The 25,322-nt window shown below is 36.4% G+C and overlaps 1 protein-coding gene across 24 annotated transcripts in view; it reads left to right on the forward strand.

Annotated features, from left to right (window-relative positions):
* Positions 1 to 25,322, forward strand: part of SLMAP (sarcolemma associated protein) — a 145,498-nt gene that overhangs the window by 113,812 nt on the left and 6,364 nt on the right. For 14 of the 24 annotated variants that reach the window (XM_069475921.1, XM_069475920.1, XM_069475925.1 and 11 more), the window contains 7 exons: positions 3,429 to 3,509; positions 3,788 to 3,847; positions 13,215 to 13,337; positions 14,451 to 14,525; positions 16,791 to 17,111; positions 17,609 to 17,726; positions 20,680 to 20,851. In XM_069475921.1, coding sequence (XP_069332022.1) covers positions 3,429 to 3,509; positions 3,788 to 3,847; positions 13,215 to 13,337; positions 14,451 to 14,525; positions 16,791 to 17,111; positions 17,609 to 17,726; positions 20,680 to 20,851 — 950 coding nt within the window. Of the gene's footprint in view, positions 1 to 3,428; positions 3,510 to 3,787; positions 3,848 to 13,214; positions 13,338 to 14,429; positions 14,526 to 16,790; positions 17,112 to 17,608; positions 17,727 to 20,679; positions 20,852 to 25,322 lie in introns of all 24 variants that reach the window. The other 10 variants (XM_069475932.1, XM_069475938.1, XM_069475936.1 and 7 more) reach the window with 3 other exon arrangements.

Below are 25,322 nucleotides of genomic sequence, written 5' to 3' on the forward strand. Positions count from 1 at the left end.
AATAAGTTGTGTGTACTTTAAGCCCTAACTCAATTTGCAGTCATTACATCTCTACAGTAGCTTTGGGGGTAGAAGTGAAAAGAATATGAGTAGATAATTCTGCCACTAACTAGCCATATGCCATCAGGCAACTTCCTTTTATTGTTTAAACCTCATTTTCCTCATTTGTAAAATGGGATAGCCGAGATCTAACTTGTAGAGTTGTTTTGGGAATTTAATGAAGTAACTGCTTATAAAGTAGAAGGCACTATTCTCATGTCCAACAAACGTTAATTTTTCCCTGTCCTGATCCTTAATCTTGCTTTCTTTCCAAGTAATGGTTCCAGTGGTATAGGAAATGGTCTATGGCTGGTAAATTTGTTTTGTCCGTCCATAGTTACGTATACTCAAAGATGCAATGAAATAGTCATCTTGTGTTACAGGCTTCCCAATTTGGGAACAGTTTGAATATTGATGTTGGTAGTTATTCTTCCATTTCCTTCTATATTACTGTTTTTTGTTTTTTTTTTTTTTTTTTTTTTTGTTGAGACAGAGTCTCACTTTGTTGTCCAGGCTAGAGTGAGTGCCGTGGCGTCAGCTTAGCTCACAGCAACCTCAAACTCCTGGGCTTAAGCGATCCTACTGCCTCAGCCTCCCGAGTAGCTGGGACTACAGGCATGCGCCACTATGCCCGGCTAATTTTTTCTGTATAGATTTTTAGTTGTCCATATAATGTCTTTCTATTTTTAGTAGAGACGGGGTCTCGCTCTTGCTCAGGCTGGTCTCGAACTCCTGACCTCAAGCGATCCACCCGCCTCGGCCTCCCAGAGTGCTAGGATTACAGGCGTGAGCCACCGCGCCCGGCCTATATTACTGTTGATATGTATCTTAATGATTCAGTACTGCAGAGAAAATCAGTAATAGCTTTCTAATACTGGAGAGTTAGGAGGTGCTTCATAAGTGAAGAATACGTGTTTTGGAAAGAAGTAAAATACTCTACCATTTATTTATTGGGTCCTGTGTTTCATTCTTGCTTCCATATACTAACTGTAGGATACAACAATGATGGATCAAGACTTGACTTGCTAAAAACATGCCTTCTTATTCAAAGTAGATGTGTACCTTTAATCAACCTTTTTTTTTTTTTTTTTTTTTAGCACCTACTATGTACTAGTCACTGTCCTAGGCACAGGGAATATAGCAGTCAGTTAATGAAACATACAAAAATCCCAGCTCTTATGAAGCTTACATTCTAGTGAGATCTTGATGGAAAATTTGGCTCTACCTAAAAGGCAATTTTACCTTCCTGGCTAATACTCTAAATATAGAATAAAAGTTCCTTCTAAACTGGAAGAACACTTTTGAAAATACACTCTTGCTTTACTTCAATATCTTGATTATAAAATTTCCAAAAATATTAAAATCAGTATAGAGTCATTTTCCTGATTTTCCTTTTTGTTCTTCTAGAGTGGTTTCATTTCTATCCATATATAGAAATTAGATATATTAGCCTGTTGGATTTGTGTTTATAACTTTGTGATCAAAACTAGAAGATTTAGAAACGTCTGATGATAGCACATTATGAACGCAGCAGAGGTCACGGATTAGATTCCCCTGGGCCTCCATGATTAGTGACTTCACTTCTAATCTGAGCTCCCTGTCCCTTAGCAGTTGGCCTTTGACTACATATGGCAGTGAGAAAAGCAGCAAAAGACTTCTTGCAATTCATCACTCATTTCACGAGTTAAGCCACAAATTCTAGGGATGTTCTTATATGGAATAGCTTTAACAGGTTATATTTTAATATTGTATTAAATATTTTGATGTTTAAGATGTTTGTAATTTCTTTCAAAATGGAAAATATCTCTTAATTTAGTTGATTATAAAGCAATATACATTCACTACAAATTTTTCAAACAATGTTTGACTATGTGAAGTTTGAAAGTAAATGTCTACCATGTTCCCACCTCCAAAAATAACTATTGATATCACTGTTGTAGATCCTTCCAGATCTTGAATAAATACATGCAATTAAAAATTCATAGCTAAATGTATGCTGTTTTTAATCTGCTTGGAGTCATATTATACATGTTGCTCTTTAACAGACTTAATTTTTACTTAGTAGTAAGTATATCAGGAATATTTTCCATTTAATGATATGTACCTCATTTTCCCATAATGAACAGTACTGCAGTGTGCACCTTATGTATACCATAAGTAGTCTCTTATTTCCTTAGGAAAAGTACTAGAAGTGAGTATGCACATTTAAAATTTTGATACAAATGCATAACATTATAAAAGATAATATGTGCTTAGTGAATTTATAATCTCACAGAAATAAGATATATATATATATATTATGGCATGATTAATTTTTTTATAAAAGAGAGAGAAGATGTAATAAAAAGGAGCAGCATGCTGGAGAAATGAATACTGCCTTAGAGGTAATGAGGCTTAAACTGTATCTTACAGAATGAATAGGCCAAGTAGAGCCAATGGATGTTGAGGTTAGTGAAATATCAACTTCTTAATTACAGGCCATAATGAATTGGCATGCCCAAGCCCTATTAAGAAGCTGATATGACTGAACCAGAGCTCCTGTGGGAATTGATGCAGGCACCAAATTATGGCTAAATTCTGCCATGTAAATCTTGGCTGAGGCCCTACAGAGAATGGGGAAATGCTATACCATTGTGGTTCAAAGAAATGACCTTCTATGTAAATGCTGTCCTAAAGAATGCCCTTACAGATGAGGATCTAGGACCTAATTAATCACCAGCCATCTTTAATGAACTGTTGGGCCCATAATTAGGATTTTTGAGGTCAATTAGTTGAAAAGTAGGCCTAAGATGTCTACATTGGACCAGGCAGAAGACCTCTTGCGAATAATTTCAAAGCTTTTTAAAAAAAAGTTTTTTCTCAATGTGATTTAGGTATGATTATATTATCTTTAGAAATTATTTTCTTATTTTAAATGACACTTTTATAACAAACTGTGATTTTTTTAAAGAGTTTTATTATATGAGTATAAATATTACTAAGGCAGCCTTTTAGCTAGTGTTTTTATGTAATAGAGCCTTTTCTTTTCATCGTCTTTGTACAATGTTCACATTGTCCTGGGAATTTTACTGTATTTGTTGCAGTTCTCTGAATACTTTAGCAAAGCTTGCTTCATTTTTGTTTCCAGTTGGCAAGTGAATAGCCTTGAACAAAAGCCCCAGCCCTCTGCACAGCAGACACAGCCCACATTATACTTTAATGAGCTACATGTAATAACCCCATTCCATTTTGGACAAGGGTAGTGAAGAAGTAAGAAATTCCGTGACTTCAGTTAGTTTTAAAAGTTCTTTGCATGTCAATAGATTTTGAGCATTCATAACCTGCAGCAGTTTTATTGACATACGATATTTAATTGTAATGAGATTTTACTTTTATTTTTTTCTTGGTAGAAAATCAGGCAAAAGCAAAGGAATCTGATTTATCAGATACTCTGAGTCCAAGCAAGGAAAAAAGCAGTGACGACACTACAGGTGAGTTTTAACCTAATGTTTGCAAATCTGCAGATGTTATTGGCAGTTTTAGGTATATAGGTTAATGAGCTAGAGATTTCAAAGTTTATGCTTGGGGAAAAAGCAGTGCTTCCATTTATCAAGTCACTCCTTTGAATCTTAGATATTTTGTTAAAACTGCTTTCAACTCTCCAAATATAATAGCTGTGTAAATTCTAATTACTTATTTTGATAATAATAGCTTACTGATAGATTTGAGTACTATCTGTAATTATCTTCTTTGCTCTCTCTCTCTGTAGACGCCCAAATGGATGACCAAGACCTAAATGAACCTCTTGCTAAAGTGTCCCTATTAAAAGGTATTTTAACATGTTTTTATGACATTTTAAATCAGAGCATCAGATCACCCTTTACCACAAAATCTGTTTCATGTATTCTGTGTAGTTTTAAGTTTTAGTTAAGAGATTAAAATAGGCTCTGTAAGTGGTATTGGTGCCCAATGCTTCGAACAAAAATGTTTAAATTATAGAATAATTTGGATCAATCAAGATTATGCAGGGCAAAGTGGTAAGTGGTAGAATGTGAAATGTAGCTGTATTTTTTGTTTACCCTTGTGTCTCTGATAGGAACTCATTAGCACTTCTAACATAATTAGAATCAGGTAAAAATCTTAACTTTCTTGAAAGAATCGCTTGTTTGCTCTGTTATCATCTGTAGCAGTTGTAAATTTCCTCATTTTCTGATTTTCCTTATCCTCCAATGAATATCCTCAAGTTCTTAGGATACTCTTCTAGATATTTTGGACTAGGAAATTTTAGCTAGGGCTAGATAAGTGATGCATGTAATGAACTCTTACTTGTCTCACCTCTAAATAGGAAGTACATTTATTTCTTGATATTTATGGAGTGGGTAGGAGATAAATCAGCATTTATAAAAATGTTTTTAAAATAAAGTGCCTTTGAATGGTTTATTGATAAATCTGTGATTGTGAGCATTTAATTTCTTTATATTATTGCCTTATTGTACACAAGAAAAGTTGACATATACTATCACTTCAGCCCAGTGAGTTAAACATGTTAGTAATAGTGTACTAACGCCAGGCAGCTCTCTGGGATCAGAGCAATAGTAACAGTCTATAGAAGTTTCTCCTTGTAAAAGTGTTGTTATGGGTGGACTATTAAGGGATCTTCCAGTCCAGACTCTGAACTTTCAGATGTGAGGAAGAAGGCCTTAAACTGCATGACCCTGCTGCTGGCCTAAATATACAGTGATGGGGATGTGGGGAGATTACCTAGATTCTCTTAGAGTCCTTTAGTCTACACATCTTGGCCTTCTCTTTTCTTCCCTGTGGACACTGCAGATCATTACGTGGCTCTTTGAACCACCTTTGATTGACTTCCACAACCAGAATTCCTGAGGATTGTTGGTCTGGGCAGCCAATTGCCAATTTGTCCTTAAGTATGAGCATAGTTTCCAGCACTATTACTGATCTGTACTCTTCTTAGGTGACCTTTGGTGTTGATAAGGCATGCTTTATGTCATAATAATACCCAGAAATGTCATCTTATCAGAAATATAATACCATTATTGTATGAAATGTTGTTACTGATACTGAAAAAAAATGTCTGAACCTGTGGGCCTTTATGGGAACATGGAGAAACAAAAAGGGAAGTGAATGAGTAATGAACACCCCTCATACAAAAGTAACCCTTCTTACAGTCTTTTGTACAGAAATCTTTTCAACAGCCAAGGTCAGATTGATTTATAAGTAGCATTTATGATTGTGTTAATTTTATTAGCTATTAATGCTATTGTGATTTTATTTGTCAGTCTATTTTATTTTTTGGAGACAGAGTCTTGCTCTGTCACCCTGGCTGGAGTGCAGTGGCATCATCATAGCTCACTGCACCTCAAATTCCTGTGCTCAAGCAATCCTCCTGCCTCAGCATCCCAAGTAACTGGGACTTCAAGCATGGGCCACCATGTCAGTCTATTTTAGATTTGATTTTTATCCCATTGCCTACCACAGTGCCAGGTCTTCATTAAAACTCAGATATTTGATGAATGAATTAATAACAGACTTCTTGCCTTAAAGAGCATTAGGAAAGTAACATACTTTAGCCGTGAAGCTAAGAGTCAAAGAACTCTGGGTTCAATCCCAGGTTTGCCATTTATTTGCAATATGTCCCTCTGTGCTTCAGGTTTTTTTCATTTATTAGATGGGGGAAACCAACTTCATAAGATTATTACGAAGATTAAATGAAACAATGTGTGTGAACCACTTACCATGGTGTTGGGAACATAACATGTTAGTTACCATAGTGAAGACAACTAATGTTGATGATGATGATTGATAAAAGCAGACCCAGGCCAGGTGCAGTGGCGCACATCTGTAATCCTAGCACTTTGGGAAGCTGAGGTGGGAGGATTGCTTGAGGCCAGGAGTTCAAGACCAGCCTGGGAAACACAGCAAGACCTCATCTCTATAAAAAATTAAAAAAATAGCTGAGTGTGGTGGTGTGCCTGTAGTCCTAGCTACTCGGAAGGCTGAGGCAGGGGGATCTCTTGAGCCTAGGAGTTGGAGGTTGCAGTGAGTTATGATCACACTACTGTACTCCGCCTGGGTGATAAAGTGAGACCCTGTCTCTAAAAAAAAAAAAAAAAGATAAAAACAAAAGCAAACTCATCTCTCTCATCTGTTGAAGAACTCTGAGTAACTTCATGAATTGAATAAGATTGTGGGGTTTTAAAATATTTCCTACTTTATCTTTTAGGAAAAAGCAGTTGTTGGGGATGGATCTTTTCCAATTAATAATGTGTGTGTTTGTTGCTTTTCCAGATGTCGGGGGCGAAAAAGTGTTTTTAATCCATGAGTACTGCAGGAAGGCTAAACAGTATCTATAGAATTACCCACAGTATAGCTTGGGGAATCAGACAAAAGGAAGAGAGAATGAGGCCGGGCGCGGTGGCTCACGCCTGTAATCCTAGCACTCTGGGAGGCCGAGGCGGGTGGATTGCTCAAGGTCAGGAGTTCGAGACCAGCCTGAGCGAGACCCCGTCTCTACTAAAAATAGAAAGACATTATATGGACAACTAAAAATCTATATAGAAAAAATTAGCCGGGCATAGTGGCGCATGCCTGTAGTCCCAGCTACTCGGGAGGCTGAGGCAGTAGGATCGCTTGAGCCCAGGAGTCTGAGGTTGCTGTGAGCTAAGCTGACGCCACGGCACTCACTCTAGCCTGGGCAACAAAGTGAGACTCTGTCTCAACAAAAAAAAAAAAAAAAAAAAAAAAAAAAAGGAAGAGAGAATGAAAGAGGAAGATGTGAGAGAGAAAGAGACTGGAAAATATAAGATGCATGTGGAAGGGGGCAGGTGTACAAATGCTGTTAGTAATTGCTTCAGGTGCTATCAATGAAGATGGGTCAGAGTTTCCCTAACCTTGCTTTCAGTTAAGATGACAAAACCCCCTAAAATTTTCCTTACATTTCTGTTTGATAGCCAACTTTTGTTAATGAAGTAGTCATCTTTATCATTACCTATTGAAATATTTTGTGGTTTGATTTTTTAATTTTGATTTTTTAAATTTATGTTATTCTCAGGGTAGGCTGGCGTTTGATTTTAAAAACAGACTGTTAGTCAATTAGTGGATGTAATGAAAAATGACTCACTTAGAATCAGGCATATTTTAGAAGTCCAAAAACTAATCACTCTAGCCCTAAATGGTGATTATTGTTGTTTTGTAAGAGTTTTATGAATTCTTAAAAATGATGTATTCACCAATACTTATTAGTAACTTATTTGGGTTATGCTTGATTATGTGAGATTATGCTTTGGTAATCTGTATAATTAGGTTCAGTGGGCTGACAGAATTTTCTCTTAAAGGAAAAGTATAAATTTATTAGACCACATTGTTATCCTTTAGAGCTGTAGAAAGGAGCAAGATTTAAGTAGCTTCTTTATTTTTCTCATTGAAACTCTTAGCCTGACGTCCTGAACCATTATTTTCCAATTTTATTCTTTCCCTTTTAAAAAAGCAGCCAATCTTTATTTAGAATTATGTGCTACTTGTCACATTAGTCAGCTAGGATTAGGAAAATAATCTAAAGTAAACACTCATCATGAGATATAAGCAAAATGATGATAGCAATAGTGCCTTTTTCTTGATATATTAATCATATTTCAGTCTATTTATGCCATTTTTAAAAGAAAAATAAAGAATAGATGAAACCACAGGTTTCTGTATGCTTGAAACCAGCCATCTCTCTGAAAAAGTTTTAAAAAGTTGGAATTCAGTCCAAATAGTATCTAATGCACTTTTGCTCTATTTAGGGAACTGTGCCAGGGACTCCAGTGGTTTCCAAGTCTGATAAGACTGTTCTTGGGATTTGAGGAGGTTCTGATCAGATTGGTAATAGGAGAGTGTATTGTAAATTTTTAAAACTTCATGTTTCCCTGATGCCTCCAAATTCCCACAAACAGGCTTTGAACACTCTGCCCAGGCAACTAGGTGCACCAGTATGATAAGGCTGGTCCCCGCCACAGGTTCCCTTCTTGCCCTCTGCTGACCGTGACCTAGTGATGTTCGATGAAATTCCTTCATGCCTTTTGCTTGTGTAATCCCACCTATTTCCAGTAAAGGCATTTGCCTACTGGTCCTTGGGTGAGCCAGCCCCCTGGGAGCTCCTCCCATGTGGCCCCCCGCCTGGTGTGCCATGCCTCTGGGACCTGTGAGTATAGTAAATGCTTTAATTTCATATGCCTCTGCAAGTGTAATTTTCACAGCTGTGTTTGAGCGATCCTTTTATACCCCACAAGGGAAACTAACTCCCTCTCCCACTTACAAACAGAGGAGTATAGATAATAAGCTGATTCTTGGTGGGTGTTGCCATCAGCAAAGAAAGGAGAATGTCTAGGCTTTTTGTTTGTTTTGAAGAATGAAGAAGAAAGATATTTTGAGCTTCATGGAAGAAAGATCATTTGAGATGACCCTATATATAAGTATATCATACCATCTATGACATATTCACTGACAAAAAACTGAACCTGAATTTGGTCAAGACCCTAGATTCACCTGCCAATTTGCAGGACATACAAAGAACCAAAGACATATTCTAAATGATGTGGTGGGGATACTACCAGCAAAATCCAGAATGGGGGAAATTCTATAGTACATATGTCTCAGTTTCTTCAGGAAGTAAATTATAAGGGGACAAAAAGGAAAGAGGATGGAGGACCCTATAAATTAAAAGAGATTTAAGAGATGTGTCAACTAAATACAATGTGTGAACCTTGTTTGGATCTTTGTTCAAACAATCAACTGTAAAAGAATTGGGAAATCTAATATTGACTAGATACTTGATATTTAGAAATTGCTCACTTTTTTCAGTATGATAATAGTATAATTATTTTATTTTTAGTCCTTTTAGTGGTTTTCCATGTATGTAATTTATATTTTATATTTCTATATATACATATAAAAAAACATTTTTAGGCTAGGCGTGGTGGCTCATGCCTGTAATCCTAGCACTCTGGGAGGCTGAGGCAGCAGGATCACCTGAGGTCAGGAGTTCCAGACCAGCCTCAGCAAGAGCAAGACCCTGTCTCTACTAAAAATAGAAAGAAATTAGCCAGGCAACTAAAAATAGAAAGAAAAAAAAAATTAGCTGGCCATGGTGGCACACACCTGTAGTCTCAGCTACTCGGGAGGCTGAGGCAGGAGGATCGCTTGAGCCCAGGAATTTGAGGTTGCTGTGAGCTAGGCTGATGCCACGGCACTCTGGCCCAGGCAAGAGAGTGAGACTCTGTCTCAAAAAAAACCAAAAAACAAACAAAAAAAAAATTTTTTAAATGGGTAGGATTACAAGAAGAGTAGATCAAGATACCTGGCAAAGGAATTATTAAAAACTACAAGGTAGATAATATGGATTGGGTTGTGTAATTAAAGTTTGCTCACATAACCGTTTGAGTGTTTTATAAGTTGAAGTGGTTGTTACAGTTCAGTGGCTTCTGAGCACAAAAATAACATGATCAGATCTGTATTTGGGGGAGTTTTATTAAGTAAGGCAATCAGGAGGCTTAGGTAAACATTGAGAGTCTAAAGTAGGATGATTGCTGTGGAAATTTAAAAGAACAAAATCTAATTTGGGGCCCTATTATCTTTCATCTTGGTAATCTCATCTAGAATCCATAGGCCTAAATAAGGGAGAAAAATGGAAGTCAGATATAACTCCAGCATTTGACCCTGAGTGACTGAAAAGATGATGATATAATTAACAGAAATCTTTATTTCTGGAAGAAAAGGTGTCCTGATGGGGACAGTGATGGTTTTAGTTTGGCACATGCTGAAATGGAAGGGTGACCATAGGTTCTGCTTTGCCTGGGGCCGTTTATGCCCATTATCCCAGCATAATTATTATAAGTGCTCTCTTTCACATTCAAAGATGTCCTAGTTTTATATGTTCACAGTAGGACCTGGAGGTACAGCTGGAAGTATAGAACAGAAACCAGGACCAAAAAATCATTTGCATTTATTTCTGAGATATATATTGACCTGGTAGATACAGAGATAAGATAAGAAAGCTGTAGTCTTAGGAGGAAAAAGATATATTGATTATGTAATAAGTGTTTTAATAGATGTGGTGGGAACTTTGGAGAACACAACTAACTTCCTGGCCAGGGGCAAGATAGGTAGAGCAGTGGTCAGGATGGGATTCCCAAAGGAGGTGATTAAAAATAAGTAAAAAGGGAAAGGGAGCCATGCATTTCTTAAAAATAATACTTTTACAAATAGGAATAATGGTTAAAGTAGGAACAATATGTGTCAGGAGGAAAGTGTACAAGAGTGCAGGGAGCAATGGCCATATGGGGCAAATGTGGTGAGAGACTTGATCAGACAGAAGGCGGCCATCAGGTTTGGGAATTCACAGGGGTGGTTGGTGGGGGGTGGGGGTGGCTAAAGAAAGAACCGAACAATGGGGAGGACAAAGGGGCCAACAAAAGATTGCCTGTCAATAGGAAGAAAGCTGGCTAGTCAGCCGGAGTGGCAAAGGGGTGAGAATCAACAATAAGAGGCCACTGCTAAAGTTAAATTTTCAGCCAGGCTGCCACCTGAGGCTGTTTCACATAGCTGCACATATCCATGATGAAAAAATGGTCTTTCTCCATGGTGAAGGTTCTACTTATCAAGCAAGCCTGCAATGACCAGACCTTCTAAGAAAGGAGAAGTGATGGTAGTGGAAACAAGATGTACCCACCTGCTCAGCTGTCTCAGCCAGATCACCTCTATAAGTTAATGAAGTGACTTGCCGTGGCTAGATCAGCCTTCAGCAAGCATGCACATGCAAAATAAAACTTGGGGGGAAAAAAAACACTTTGCTTCAGCCCTTTACCAAGTGGTTTAATGTGTCTCAACCACATTTAGAACAAAGCTCAGAGTTTAAGCTGAATCTCCAGTCACTCTTCAGAAGATAGTAATACCAGATTTAATTTAGGGTACCATGTAGGTATTCTGTGGGCCAGGGCTGATTAATTTAGTGAGTTCATGTATAGTGTGAATTTACAGGATTTAGCCTTAAGTCTGAGAAAAGCTGGCCCGTGACCCAGACTATACAACAGGCAGTTCTAAAGGTATGCCATTAGTGTTAAGGGGAAAACAAATTCTGTTAATCTTTCCTCCTCATCATAACTCCTAAGTAACATTTCTTTCCATTTGACTTGTGTGTCTAAATAAAATGAATTTGGCTCAGTAAGGCTTTCATTTACTTTCATCTAAACACTTTTTCACCAGTGCTCGTTATAAGAATTTTCCCAAGATTGTGAAGTAGATTAATACAAAACTCCCTTTCTAGAACAAAAATGAGGCACCATAAGAGTGGACCCAAGCCATGATAAACTAATAATGCATTTTCCCACACAACCATATGAAATAAATGAGCCTTAGCACAAAAAAAATTGCTCATTAGTCTTTGGTAAAAACTTGGCATTTGGTTTTCTAGGAGGATCTGCACAGTGACTACTTGATTAGTTTGAATGTAGTCAAACTATCATGTTTGTATTTATCATATTAAACTTAATTTGGTTGGTTGTTTGTTTGTTTGTTTGAGACAGAGTCTCTGTTGCCTGGGCTAGAGTTCTATGGCGTCAGCCTAGCTCACAGCAACCTCAAACTCCTGGGCTCAAGCAATCCTCCTGCCTCGGCCTCCCAAGTAGCTGGGACTACAGGCATGTGCCACCATGCCCGGCTAATTTTTTTCTATATATATTTCTAGCTGTACATATAATTTCTTTCTATTTTTAGTAGAGATGGGGTCTCGCTCTTGCTCAGGCTTGTCTCAAACTCCTGAGCTCAAACCATCCGCCCGCCTTGGCCTCCCAGAGTGCTAGGATTATAGGCGTGAGCCACCACGCCTGGCCTTAAACTTAATTTGCAAAGATTTTTGCTATTTCTGCTTCTATGATCAAACACTGTATAGAGTTTATATATTTACATTATATGATATGAGATACCTTATTTGTTCTAATTAAAATAATACCAATCTTTTTCATTATGTGGTGCAAAGAATTAGTTTGCAAATACTATTTAATATTAATAAATCCCTTTGTTGGCACAACTCATTATTGCCTAGATTATATTTTGTCTCTTCAAACATAATTACTTAACATAATACCTATTTCATTATTATTTAGTTTGAAAAGCAAGTACTAGTTTTGTTTCACAACATCACTGATCAAGGGAAGTATTCTGCTGCCGGCAAGAATTATCTGCTTTAACAGACATTAGAGATGGATTATAAGCTGTGCTCAGTGGGCTCACAGCACTTGGGGAGGCTGAAGTGGGAGGATTGCTTGAGGCCAGGCGTTGGAGACCTTGGCAAATAGCAAGACCCCTGTCTTTACAAAAAAGAAAAGAAAATTAGCTAGGTGTGGTGGCAGGTACCTGTAGTCCCACCTACTCAGGAGGCTGAGGTGGGAGGATTGCTTGAGCCCAGGAGTTTGAGATTGCACTGAGCTGTGATTGTGCCACTGCATTCCAGTCTGGGTGACAGAACAAGACTCTGTCTCTAAAAAAAAAAAAATGCACTAGAAGAATATGGCTTACATGATATGTTTATTTCAGGCAATGTTCAGTAGCAAAAAGTTTTAATACAGTGATGAACAGAGTGATTGGAGAGGAAGGAGGTAGGGGGGAGACATATTTGAGATGTAATGCTTGATTTAGTTAATTTCAATGAAACCACTTAAGTTACATCATTTAAAAATTCAGCAAATATTTATTTGTTATATGTGTGGTGTTGGGAAAATGGTGATGACAAAGTGGGTACAACAGAGCTTTCAGCCTAGTTTTTATTTTGTATACTGCAATGGGGGTAATCATGCTAAAACCTTTTTTGTATTTCTATTTCCAGTTACGTTCCAAGTGAAATTTTGCTTACATAATCTCTCCATGAGTAAAATATACAATTTAATATATGTAAATATGTATTTTTAAGTGCCATTACCATGAATTACTAATATATGTGTTAATATTTAACTGTCTTTGTATTCTTTCTTGAGGGTAAAATGACTAAAATACTTATTACAATTTGCTTCTAAGTTTTATTTAACTCATTTGTTCTATGTTGTTTAACTGTGCATATCTAAACATGAATGCAATTTTGCCAGTTGATTATAGAGATTATAGTGTGATACTAACTCTTGCTTTTAAAATAAAAATGTTTTTGTCAGATGACTTGCAGGGTGCACAGTCAGAAATTGAGGCAAAACAAGAAATTCAGCATCTCCGCAAGGAATTGATCGAAGCCCAGGAGCTAGCTAGAGCAAGTAAACAAAAATGCTTTGAACTTCAAGGTGAGATCAAGATTACTTTGATTCCTTAGGGGAATGTGTGGAAGCAGCATGATATAATTCGATGGCCCCAAACTTGGAGACCAGAGGCATAATATCTTGTTCCAGATCCACAAATTTATTAGATATGTGATCTTGGGACATTCACTTGACCTCTCTAAACTTATGTTTTAGAGCAGCAAAATAAAGAGAGATACGGTTAGTCTACTTTCCCATTATTGATGTGAAGATCAAGTAGGATCTCTACCAATGAAAGATCTTAGTAGTTAATTACATATTAAGTACAAGAAAAAGTAAAAACATAAATTTCTAAGTTTCCTGTGATTTTATAGTGTATTCATCAGCAAATGAGAGGAACCAGGCAAGATTATGGTATAGAATCTTCTAATGTCCTGGGTACTTTCTTTTATCACTTATCTGTAGTGTCCTAAGCCAGTAGAGTCTGTGCGATTCTTTAGAGCTTACATTTCTGTATCATTCACAGTATGCTGTCAGTTAGCATTTTAGAGAGTCTTACAATGAGGAGAAAGTGAATAGCCTCATGTTCTCTAAGATGGCCTTCCCTACCAGAAGGAAGATTCACATCCCAGGAGGGAACTGGGAACTTCTTGTTACTACTTCTTTCCTTTCCTGCTTCTTGAAGAAATTAGAATTGGTATTCATTAATTTGAACTTTTTGGAGAGTCCAGGCTAATATATTTAATTACAATGAGAAAATTTTTATTAAGCAGTCAGCAGTTATTTAGTTCAGTGCTTACTGTGTGCTCAACAGTAAACATTAGGATTTTAAGTCTGTTTTTAAAAATTCAAGCCCAAAATGCTGATTAGCAATTATCAACAATGCTTCTTATGTGAAGAATACCATATATGTTCTTAGCGATACAAGGACTGGAAAACTCCACTACTCAATTGAATAGATTTATTACTTGCTACTGTTTTGTGTTACTAAAATCTTTAAACTATCTAACTACTCATACTGATAATACTTATTGCCTAACTTTTGTTTCTTTCAGTAAGCTTTAGGAGAGAACTTCTGAGAAATTTCTAGCTGCTCAATTCCAAATACTTTCATTAACTCACAAAATATTAATAGATATATTGTGTTTTCACTTTTAGCTCTTTTGGAAGAAGAAAGAAAAGCTTATCGAAATCAAGTTGAGGAATCCACTAAACAAATACAGGTTCTTCAAGGTATGGAGAACCAAGGCTGTTTGAGATTGTTATTGTTTGTTTTTAATGATCTAAAAGGAATGGAAAGTAAAAATGCAGAGGGTCCCCATTTTTCATGGCTTTGGTTCTTCCTAGAACCTCACATTATAACTGGTTTTTTGGTGGAACTTAATTTTCTTAAGAAGAGAAAAGGGAAGATTCTCCAATACTCCAGTATTAGATACTTATAGTGGAAAGAGCAGGGTTGAAGATTTGGATTTGATAATCACTCTCTGGGTTATCTTGTGAGTTACTACAGAGAGGGCCTTTGGATAGAAAATTTATTTGAACTGCTTTGTGCTCAGCACTTTTAGCTTGCTGATACCTAATGCTCAAAACACACTTGCACTACAATAAAAATTATATACCACATGATATAGAATAATGGTCTCTGTATCACCTTCATTGGTGAGAGCTGCTTTTCATATCCACCATTTTGCTATTTTTGGCGGGGGGGTGGGGGGGGGGTCTGGGCTATTGCAAGGTCATTACAGAAATGACCAGAAAAACCTTTGCCTGTCAAGTGTTTACTTCAAGCTGGAGCTCCTAGTACTGTGAAGCTATATTTGTGAGATACTCCAGGAGAGGTCTTTCTTTCCCATGCCATTATAAAATTCCTAAAGCAAAATTAATTTGCCTTCATTGTCAAAGAAAGAACCAATGTTATTTAGAGGTAGGGTGGGAAGGAATTATAAATAGACATGTAATCACAGTTCAGAAGAGAAGGGAAGTCCTTGTGTAAGGCGTATGGTATTTGTCCAAAAATATTCCAGAGAAAAACTAGTCTTTGGGGACTTCTTTTCTTATTTTGGGAGTGGGACATTTGAATTATTAAAAATTTAGTATCACATTATGGTCAAATTAGAATTTCTGGTATAGATCATATGTGTTTTTAAATTGAAAACTCTTTAAACTGTTAGTGTAGTTTAATGCCATTATCTATTAGTTTATATAAATATCACTTGAATCTGTATTTCCATCTTGTACTGTATATGGGCAGTTTTCCCTAAAGGTTCTGTGACATAGTGCTGCCTTTTGTCTTAGAGCTGTCTTGCCCAGGCGTCATTGAGTGCCCTCTAGCGCCAGCATATGTATTTCAGGACATCATCAACAAGTCTGTGGTCAACTTATCTCTGGACATTGTGCCATTTCAGATTTTGAGCCTGTTACCTCTCAATCCTTCCTACAAACTTAAAGGGTACCATTTTAAATGTTTATTTATGTGACAACCTCCCCCTCTCTGAGCCCTAAATCCTCTTATAATTAATTAATTATTCTCCCTTGGAACTTTTTCTGTCTGTAATTTCTTTGTGTTATGGTAAACAAGGCTAGTATTCTAGTTCTGCACCAGGTATGATTTTATACAGATTGTTTCCAGTTTGGGTCACGAGAGCACAAGACCAGATCTTTTAAAAATACATATACCTCTTCAATTAGGCAGTATTTGTTGATTTTATCAACTCATTAATCCAACCAATAATTCTTGAGTATTTACTTTGTCAGGTATTAGGGAAAGAATAGTCAGCAAAAGCAAAAGCCCTGCGCAAATGAGGTGTACAGTCTAGTGGAAAAGATAGACAATAAGCAAATAAATATATATGATATCTAATAAGAGCTTTGAAAGAAAATAAAGCAGAGTAAAGGGCCAGAGAACGCTTAGAGGACTGTTTTTTTAGATAAATTATTAAAGGCCTCTTTAAGGAATTGATATTTAAACAGAAAAATTAATCAAGAACATCAAATGCTTAATGTTTACCATTTGGCCAAGCAATTCTACATGTAAGTTTCACACTAGGAAAATAATCAGGACTGCATTATGAGCAATATTGTATATAGTAATTAAACATAGAACAGCCTAATATGTGTAAAATAAGGGATTGGTCAAATAAGTTATAGTATAACTATTATTTGTTGAAAGATTTCTGTCAACATGAGGATAGAGAACACTATATATATTGTGATAAATCCCTATTTAATGTTTATTTTTATATGTGTTTAAATGCATAGGAAAAAATCTAGAAGAATAAATACCAAAATGTTAGAAACAGTTTTCTCTGTGTTGGGGAAATAAAAATCACTTTGGTTTTTTCTCTTTAGTTATCTGTATTTTGACATTTTCCTGCTTAGATAATTTAAGCAACAGCTCTGACAGCTTGGGCTATGCAGTAGCTACAATCTTGTATGAGCGATTCTTTTATTCCTAACTCCTATGGGTTAAGAAAATGATGGGTAAATATACTTTTGTAGCCCAACTGCAGAGGCTGCACATGGATATTGACAGTCTCCGGGAGGAGAAGGACAGTGAAATCACAAGCACTAGAGATGAACTGCTTAGTGCCCGAGATGAAATTTTGCTCCTTCATCAAGCAGCAGAAAAGGTTGCCTCTGAGCGGGACACAGACATTGCTTCTTTACAAGAAGAGCTTAAGAAGGTGCGAGCTGAGCTTGAGCGGTGGAGGAAAGCAGCATCTGAATATGAGAAGGAAATCACAAGCCTGCAAAACAGTTTTCAGCTTCGATGTCAACAGTGTGAGGACCAGCAGAGAGAAGAAGCAACAAGGTTGCGAGGTAAATGTATATTTTACATGAAGCTCTTAACTTTTGGCAGTGATAACTTTTGTTTTTATTCCTGTTCCTTTCACACGTGAGGAGATAACTTCTTGTACAAAATGACCATGCAGGCTTTTTTTTCTTGATAGCAATCGGTTATATAAAACATGGTTTCTATACTGGGCTGAAAACACATTGTTCAGATCTTCAAGTTCCACAATAAATTGTTTTTAAATTTTACAGTTTTATATTTTGTTTAAATACTATTAAAAATTATTTGTCTTATAAAAGTGAAGTGGAAGAAAGTACTACTCAAGTTCAAGATGATAGAACTTCCTTGAGGTATAGATGCAAAGTGACAGGAATCAAAGAATAACCATGTAAAATCTATAAGCTTTTAAGTCAGGGGGTGGTGATTATTTAGTATGTTCTTCTCTGAATTATTTCCTTTTATTATTTGAATTATTTTAGAAGTTATATTCCTATATTAAAAGTATGTTTTGGGACTGTTTCAGGTGAACTAGAGAAATTGAGAAAGGAATGGAATGTATTGGAAACTGAATGCCGTTCTCTAAAAAAGGAAAATGTTTTACTGTCATCAGAACTGCAGCGGCAAGAGAAAGAATTACACAAGTATGCAAGAACTCTCTCTTTTTTAGCTTCAAAATATTTCTTTATCTTAAATTTTCATCTAATTTAAATTGAATTTTGATATTTAAATACCTTATAGGAGCAAAATGTTCAGCCAGACTGTTTGGCTATTTGGCAGGTTAACCACACTAAATAAATACTTCAACATTTTTTTTTCTGCTGCCACCATCATCCTACATGTCCTTTCCTTGTACTCAAGCAACAGATTCATTAAAGGCCCCCTCCCCCCTAAAAAAAATCCTAAGCAAATACCAAAGGCCTATAATTAGTAGTTGAACTTCCCCTATAAACTAATTAATAAATTTCAAATACAAATTGTTTTTCTTTCACACCAGTGATCCCTTCTGTTAGTAAGGGTGACCAGGAAGTGACTTTAATAAACAATTTGTACTACCAAAAGATAAAATTCAGCTTCTGAATTTCAAACAAGGTTATATGAAGAATAATAATTTATAAAATCAAAAAATTCTCTAAAACCAGTTAAATCTTTCTAGTATCCAGTCCCTTATAAGCAAACCAATGAATGCATTGGATTTATTCCAGTAAATTTCTTAGAATCCTGTTTTTAAACCAACATTTGTCATATTTAAATTTAAAATTGGTTTAGTCTTAAAAATTTAGTCTATTCCATATTTTTATTTTTTAAAACAATGTTTATGTTCTTATTCAGAATATGAAAGTAGCCCATGTTTCCTACTGAATCCACTCTTAATTCATCCCAGCTCCCTCTCCTCAAATATACCAAAAATGAGGGTCATTACTCTCTTGTTAGCCTTGTGTTTACATTCCTAGAGAGCATTGAGGTTAGCAAAACTCAATAATTTAAGGTCAGTTCCCATAGAAGACAAGCTTTAGGGGAAAATAATAAGAAACAAGACTAGATATATCAGACGATGATAAGCTTCATTATCTGTTTAGAAAAACAAATTGTAATGTGGATTTACGTTTAAAAAAATTAACTCACTGAAAGAACAAGATGTGCTGGTTTATTCTCTAAAACCCTTTCTTACGATACCTTGTGTTCTCAATACAAATATCCATAAAGTGCTTTTATTTTCTCTTCTAGTGTCATAACTTTCCTTAGTCTTTTCATACATTTTATTTGTATTACTTTTTGAATGTGAAGAAATAATTCATAAAAAAGAATAAAAACAAATGTGTGTTTATAACATGTAAAAGTTTGTAAAAGCAATTCCAAAATATGAATAGGACAAAATAAAGGCCAAAAAACAAATACACATATACACAAACATACACACACACACATACACACACACACGCATTAAGGAGTGTACTGATTATCTATGTAACAGCACATTTGACTAAATTGTTATAAAGTACATGTAAGATAATGGTGCAGATACCCAAGTTCTTTACATTTGGAATACGTTAGGATCTTAGTGAATCCACTTAGTTTGGTATTCTATCAAGCAATAAATACCAATGTTTGATTACCAGCGTTGATTGTCTTCATTATTTTTGTTTTGAAATTAATTTATATTTTAAAGATTCAGACTAGATCTTTTATTTTTGACATGTGATGAATTAGAATCTGGCAGATTGTTAAATACTGTTTTTAAGTTACTTCAAATTTGTTTAGGTGTTGAAAAGCAAGCCTACAAACTCCCTGTGATGTGAGTAGAACCATGTGGTTTAAAAATACTAAGTTCTGGAAAGATTATCTTAGATCATTGGTCAAGTCATCTGCCTAAACTCACATAAAGTATTTGAGGCAGATTCATTCTGTTTCTTAAACTTTTCTGGTGCAGTAGTTTTCTGAATTTACTTAGTAAGCCTCCCTAGCATTTTAAATAGTATTTAGCAGCTAGTCTTCCTTTACAGGGTCTTATGTGCCATTTAATTCCTAGCTGTATTTGCCTGGCAACAGCAGACCCACCCCTAAGAATCTTCATATAATACAACAAGGATGGGATTTATACTCTGTGGTACCTCAGTTACAAGTATTGAGTCTGATCCTTGAATGATCCATTCTGGAAGATGTAAAACTGTCACCTTGAAAAACTTTGTACTCCTTTAGCTATTTAAGGGAGCCAAATTCTCTAACGCAGGTATACTCTACAGGTCTTTTGTTCTCTATTGTCTGTGACGTAGAAGAAGGAATTGAACAAGGAATTTTTTTATTCATGCATATCAAGCTGTTGTAAATCATATGTACATCAGATTGTTTTTACATCAAGTTATAAAAGTTTTCATAGAATTTAAGCTGGAGAACAGCCTCAGAAATTATTGAGTTCAACCCTCTTGTTTGACAGTGGAGGGCCCTGAGACTCTCCTTTTATTATTTGTGTCTATTTCACAGGGTGCCTGGGACAGATCTAAGAACTCAGGAAATGTTAACTCAAAGAATAAAATGTGCCAGTTAAGTAACTTGCTCAACATCCCACAGTTAAATAGTAGGAGGACTAGGGTCTAGATCCCAGCCTCCTAGTCCTTTGTCTTATGCTTTTTCCCCCAATTTGATGTGTCTTCTCATTTGAGCAGGTTTATCTTATTTGAGTGGGCAGTGGCTCCTAAACTTTTAAGTTTCTGACCACCATGCTATTTGTCAAGTACTGCACTTACAAGAAAATAGTTGAAATATGTTTATTCTTTTCCTATAGAAGACCTACACTGAATCTTTTTATGATATAATTAATATAATTTGATACAAAAAAATATACAGTGAATCACCTCCTGCTTCTATTTTTTAAATTTCAACTTTTATGTGTATTTGATAGGATAGTTTTACTTGCAGTTTTTAGTGCTTTAATGCTTTTTGCTTATTGAAAATATCTCATTCATTTTTACTTTTTTTCCCTCCTCCGAAATCCATTCTATCCCTCCTAGTGAAATGCATAAGAAATTGGACTCCCTGCCTGCTGTGTCCATTTTCTACCTGTGAATAACTATCTATCTGTCAATATTTATGTTACAGTTCTCAGAAGCAGAGTTTAGAGCTTACCAGTGATCTCAGCATCCTTCAGATGACTAGAAAAGAGCTTGAGAATCAAATGGGATCCTTGAAAGAACAGCATCTTCGGGATTCAGCTGATTTAAAAACTCTTCTCAGTAAGGCTGAAAACCAAGCAAAGGATGTACAGAAAGAGGTAAAGGGAAAAGACATTATGAGCCCAATTATGGTTGGACTTAAAGCCAAAAGCAAATCAGATATTCATGCTAGTTAGAAATAAAAGGAAGCAGAAGTCACATTACCTGTCACAAAGTTGATACTTGGAACATCCTGCTTGGTGATTTCTAGCTGTGTATCAAGGTCCATATATAGCGAATTCATCAGTAGTAGGGTTGATCTCAAAAATATAAATATACAAAATTACACTTTAATTTTTCTCTACCAATTAGTTGACCTACGTGAGAAGCCCTTTGTACCAGAACACTTGATCCACTGTTTATATTTCAAAGAGTATCCTATTTAACCTAGAATACTTTTGGGAAGTAAACTGGGGCCATACTATAATACTATCTGAACCCTTCAGGTGAAATTGGCCTGAAAAGTTACTTAAAATTCACCTCACAGCCAGCCAACCAAACACATCTTCTATGACCTTGTACTTTCTCTCCTTCTACCTCCTTTTCCCCTTCTTCACAAAATATGCATGCTCACTTTTCGTGTCATTTTGCTTAAAACCTTGACTTAGGTGGCTTTTTAAAAAATCACGTTAAAAATGATGAGTATTAACTTTGGAACAGAGACTCTGCCCAACTTCTTCCTGAGTAAGGCAGGTCTAGAGCCTTGAAGTGACAGCAGGGCAGTAAGTGCTGCATTCAATCCTGCTGGCCTCATACCACTCCCTGCATTGACTCATGCCTGGCCAGCTCAGGAGATAGTGAAGGCTGATACAATTTGATCTACTAATCAGAGACCACCTCAGTTGTACAGTCTCTTAAAAGGATTCTTGGTCTGGCACAGTGGCTCATGCCTGTAATCCCAGCACTTTGGGAGCCCAAGGTGGGAGGATCACTTGAAGCCAGGAGTTCAAGACCAGCCTGGGGAACATAGTGAGACCTTGTCTCTACACACACACACACACACACACACACACACGCACACAAAAATTAGTTGGGCATGGTAGCGTGTACCTGTAGTCTCAGCTACTTGGGAGGCTGAAGGTGGGAGTATCACTCATGCCCAGGAGAGGTTATAGTGAGGTATGATCATGCCCCACTGTACTCCAGCCTGGGTGACAGAGTGAGACTCTGTCTCTTTAAAAAAATAAATAAATTTTAAAAAGAAGAGTTCTTTATAAATTAGAAGGAAGTTGAAGAAAACTTTTAGTCTTTAATAGTGAATTTTCCCAAAATTGTTTTTAGATTTACTTGATCAATGCAGTATTTCTTTGCACTTTCCTTATAGTATCTTGAATTTGGAAATGATTGTTGTTCTTCTGTCTTTATGTTTGTTCCTAAAGAAAAAAAATACTGTAACATTTTATATTTTCTTGTGGACATATGGATTTTGTAATATGTTCGTTTTTACCTTGCTAAGGTTATATGTTTTAGGAGAAATCTCATTTTATTTGGTTGGAACACAAGTTTTGTGCCAAAGTAAATATCTTAGTATTGATACTGTAAGCACTTTGTGTCCTTCCAGTCCATATGCCATAATCGTTTCAAAATCTGGGAAGAATGCTGTGGTTGGAAGATGATTCTGTTGTATGTTACTATGAATGCATTGGCCATTTTGTTGCATTATTTGTTTGCCTGTTTTTGGTCACTGAGTAATCAGTGCAAAATGCTATTTCCATGAATGGCAGTGGCATGTTGTCACAGCATCTCAATTGTTGACAGTCTTGGATTGCATTAAATGCAGCACATTTAAAAATATGTCTGATCTTGTCAATATGTTTCTTTTCTGTTTTCTTGTTTACTGTTATCCATTGTGAAATGATGTGTAGTCATCATACTCCTTTGTAATGTGTAATTGCTCTCTCTGTTTGTCCTGATGTCAACATATTAGATACTAGTCTATAACTAAAATGTTCTTTAATGAGGTTCTTATTTCTGTGTAATCCACGCAAATGAGTTATTACCTTTTATTAATGCGCATATATTCCCCTTCAACATTTCCCCTTTGTTCTCCTTTCTCTCATAGAATCATGCTTAATATACACAGTATCTGATTGTGTATCTTCAGCACCATAACAGGCTAGTACAAGCTAAGCAAGTCCAGATACCATTTTTATGAAGACTAACCAAAGTGTTGGTAATATTGTGCGGTATTTCCCTCTTAATCAGGACTGAGCTCATTTCTCACCTCAAAGTTAGAAAGCAAGATAGAGCAAAAATGGTATCCAAGCAAGGTATGACACTAAGGCTACAGAAGGTGACCTTTGTTCCACTAATTAAATTTTTTATATGCGGCAGCTTTTATATGAGCATTTAACAAAGAAAAAGTACGTAAGAAAAGTACATTTTAATCCTCAGTATTAAGGGAAAATAAAGATATATCATCTTTATATTTGACTTTAGAAAGCATCTATATATTTTCATTCAGTAGGACTATCTGTAATTTAAGAATTTGTAAAACATCGAGCACACAAGTCCACCCTGCTAAGACTGACTCAAGAAAGTTGTTTGGGCCGGGTATGGTGGCTCACACCTATAATCCTAGCACTTTGGGAGGCAGAGGTGGGAGAATTGTTTGAGGCCAGAAGTTGACCAGCCTGAGCAACATATTGAGACCGTGTCTCTACAAAAAATAGAAAAATTAGCAAGGCATGGTGATCCATGCCTGCAGTCCCAGCTACTCGAGAATCTGAGGCAGGAGGATTGCTTGAGCCCAGGAGCTGGAGGCTACAGTGGGCTATGACAATGGCACTATACTTTTTAGCCCAAGCAACAGAGTGAAGCTCTGTCTCAAAGAAAAGAAAAAGAAAGTTGTTTGGCTTCACCATCTGCCATGAAGCCAGAGTCCTTCCCACCGCACTCACATGCTGGAGGTAAGCAGCAGGATCTTCCTGACTGAGCTGCCTTCCTGTGGTTCTGCTTCACGACTCCTGGAGTGGAGAAATGCTTAAGTGCTTTGGTACAAAGGGCAGGCTGGATGTAACAATGGTGGAAAAGAAAAGTAAGGGAAAGTTTTGGTCAACAAAGCACTTTTTACTTATTCTTTGTTAGTCGTTGTTAATCAGATCATGGATCAATGAGAATTGATTATGTTCTAAGGTACAGAAACTGGGTACACTGACTTTGCTTTTGCAGCATGCCAGTAATCTTCTGAAATGAAATCCACACATTCTCACATCAGCTGAAAAAAGCTGTCATAATGCCCGTGAATCTTACTCCTTCAATCACTGGTGTAGTACCCAGGCTCGTTCTGGGAACGTTGTTAGGTAATAGGGAGTTTCTTTCATATTTTACCTCCTTCTGTGTACTCACATCTTTCTTCCGCCTTTCTGGTGACTCCTATGTTGACCCTAACCCCCCTGCTCCCATTTCTCCTGTCTGATGTTTTTGTACATTTACATTCTTAATATTTATCTTTGTTAAGCATAATGATGAGCTCCTAATTAGTCACTCCAAGATATTTGTGTTTTTCAGAAGCACCATCATAAAGGTGTCCTTTATTGAGGAATTTCTAGGATATAAGTAGAGAGGAACCAGAAACTTTCCAGTCTCACAGGCTATATTTAGGGAAGAGGAGGAAGCTTTCTAGTATGCCATACTCGTGGTATATTTATTTTATATTCAGTTCTATCTTTCTGTCTTTCTTCTGAAACCTTCAGAGATGGCAAAGTGGGTCAGCAGAGGCGGAGACAAAGGCACAGCCAGCCGCAGAACAATCTCTGCTCTTTGACTGGAAGCCCAGCTTGCATGTAAGATGCAATATGTAGAAGTGGAACCAGTTGCCTGGGGCCATTTAAAGTAGGGCCAAACCACACTATGTTTCACATTGGTCTCACCTATGTTCAAGAAGTAGCTAGTCTATCTGAAAATCAAATTATATACAGTATACTGTTTTCCAGAGCAGGAAATGGCATGTTTCACTATAGAAAAAATTTCTATCAGAAACATTTTTTAAAATTATTTTTAATTGATGCTTGTAAGTTTTAAGTGGAGAAATAGAAATGTCCCCGTTTGTGGTGGGTAGTTTAGATACATTTCTTTGCTTCATTTGCCTAGAAAATTCACTTACCCCCGAACACTGTAATACCCAGTGATACTAGAGGTGAAGGGAAACCTATTGGCAGTTGATACTTTTTACTTCAAGACTGAAATAGATTGGCTGACATTGCTTACCATGATATAAACTCAGGCTTCCTAGCATTGCCATTCAATTAGACTATGGAATTTTTCTTCATCTGCTCTTCTTTCGCTCAGTTTGAAAGTTTCTTTTTCTCCTATAACTCACTTGGTGGAAAAAGTGACCCATTATATTAGAAACAGATGACAAAATGGTGACTTCTGTTAATTTTTAATTTTTAACTCCAAGGCCAGAAAATTCCTTCATAGAATCAAGTAAACGTTAAAGACTTCTTGTTGTGAGTGCATATGATTCTTATCCTCCTTATAACAAAAAGGCTTGACTTTGGTGTTCCTGGTGACTAAGTAGGGTCTGGT

Source organism: Eulemur rufifrons, chromosome 7 (genome assembly GCF_041146395.1).
Source record: "Eulemur rufifrons isolate Redbay chromosome 7, OSU_ERuf_1, whole genome shotgun sequence".
In the NCBI taxonomy this organism is placed as follows: domain Eukaryota; kingdom Metazoa; phylum Chordata; class Mammalia; order Primates; family Lemuridae; genus Eulemur; species Eulemur rufifrons.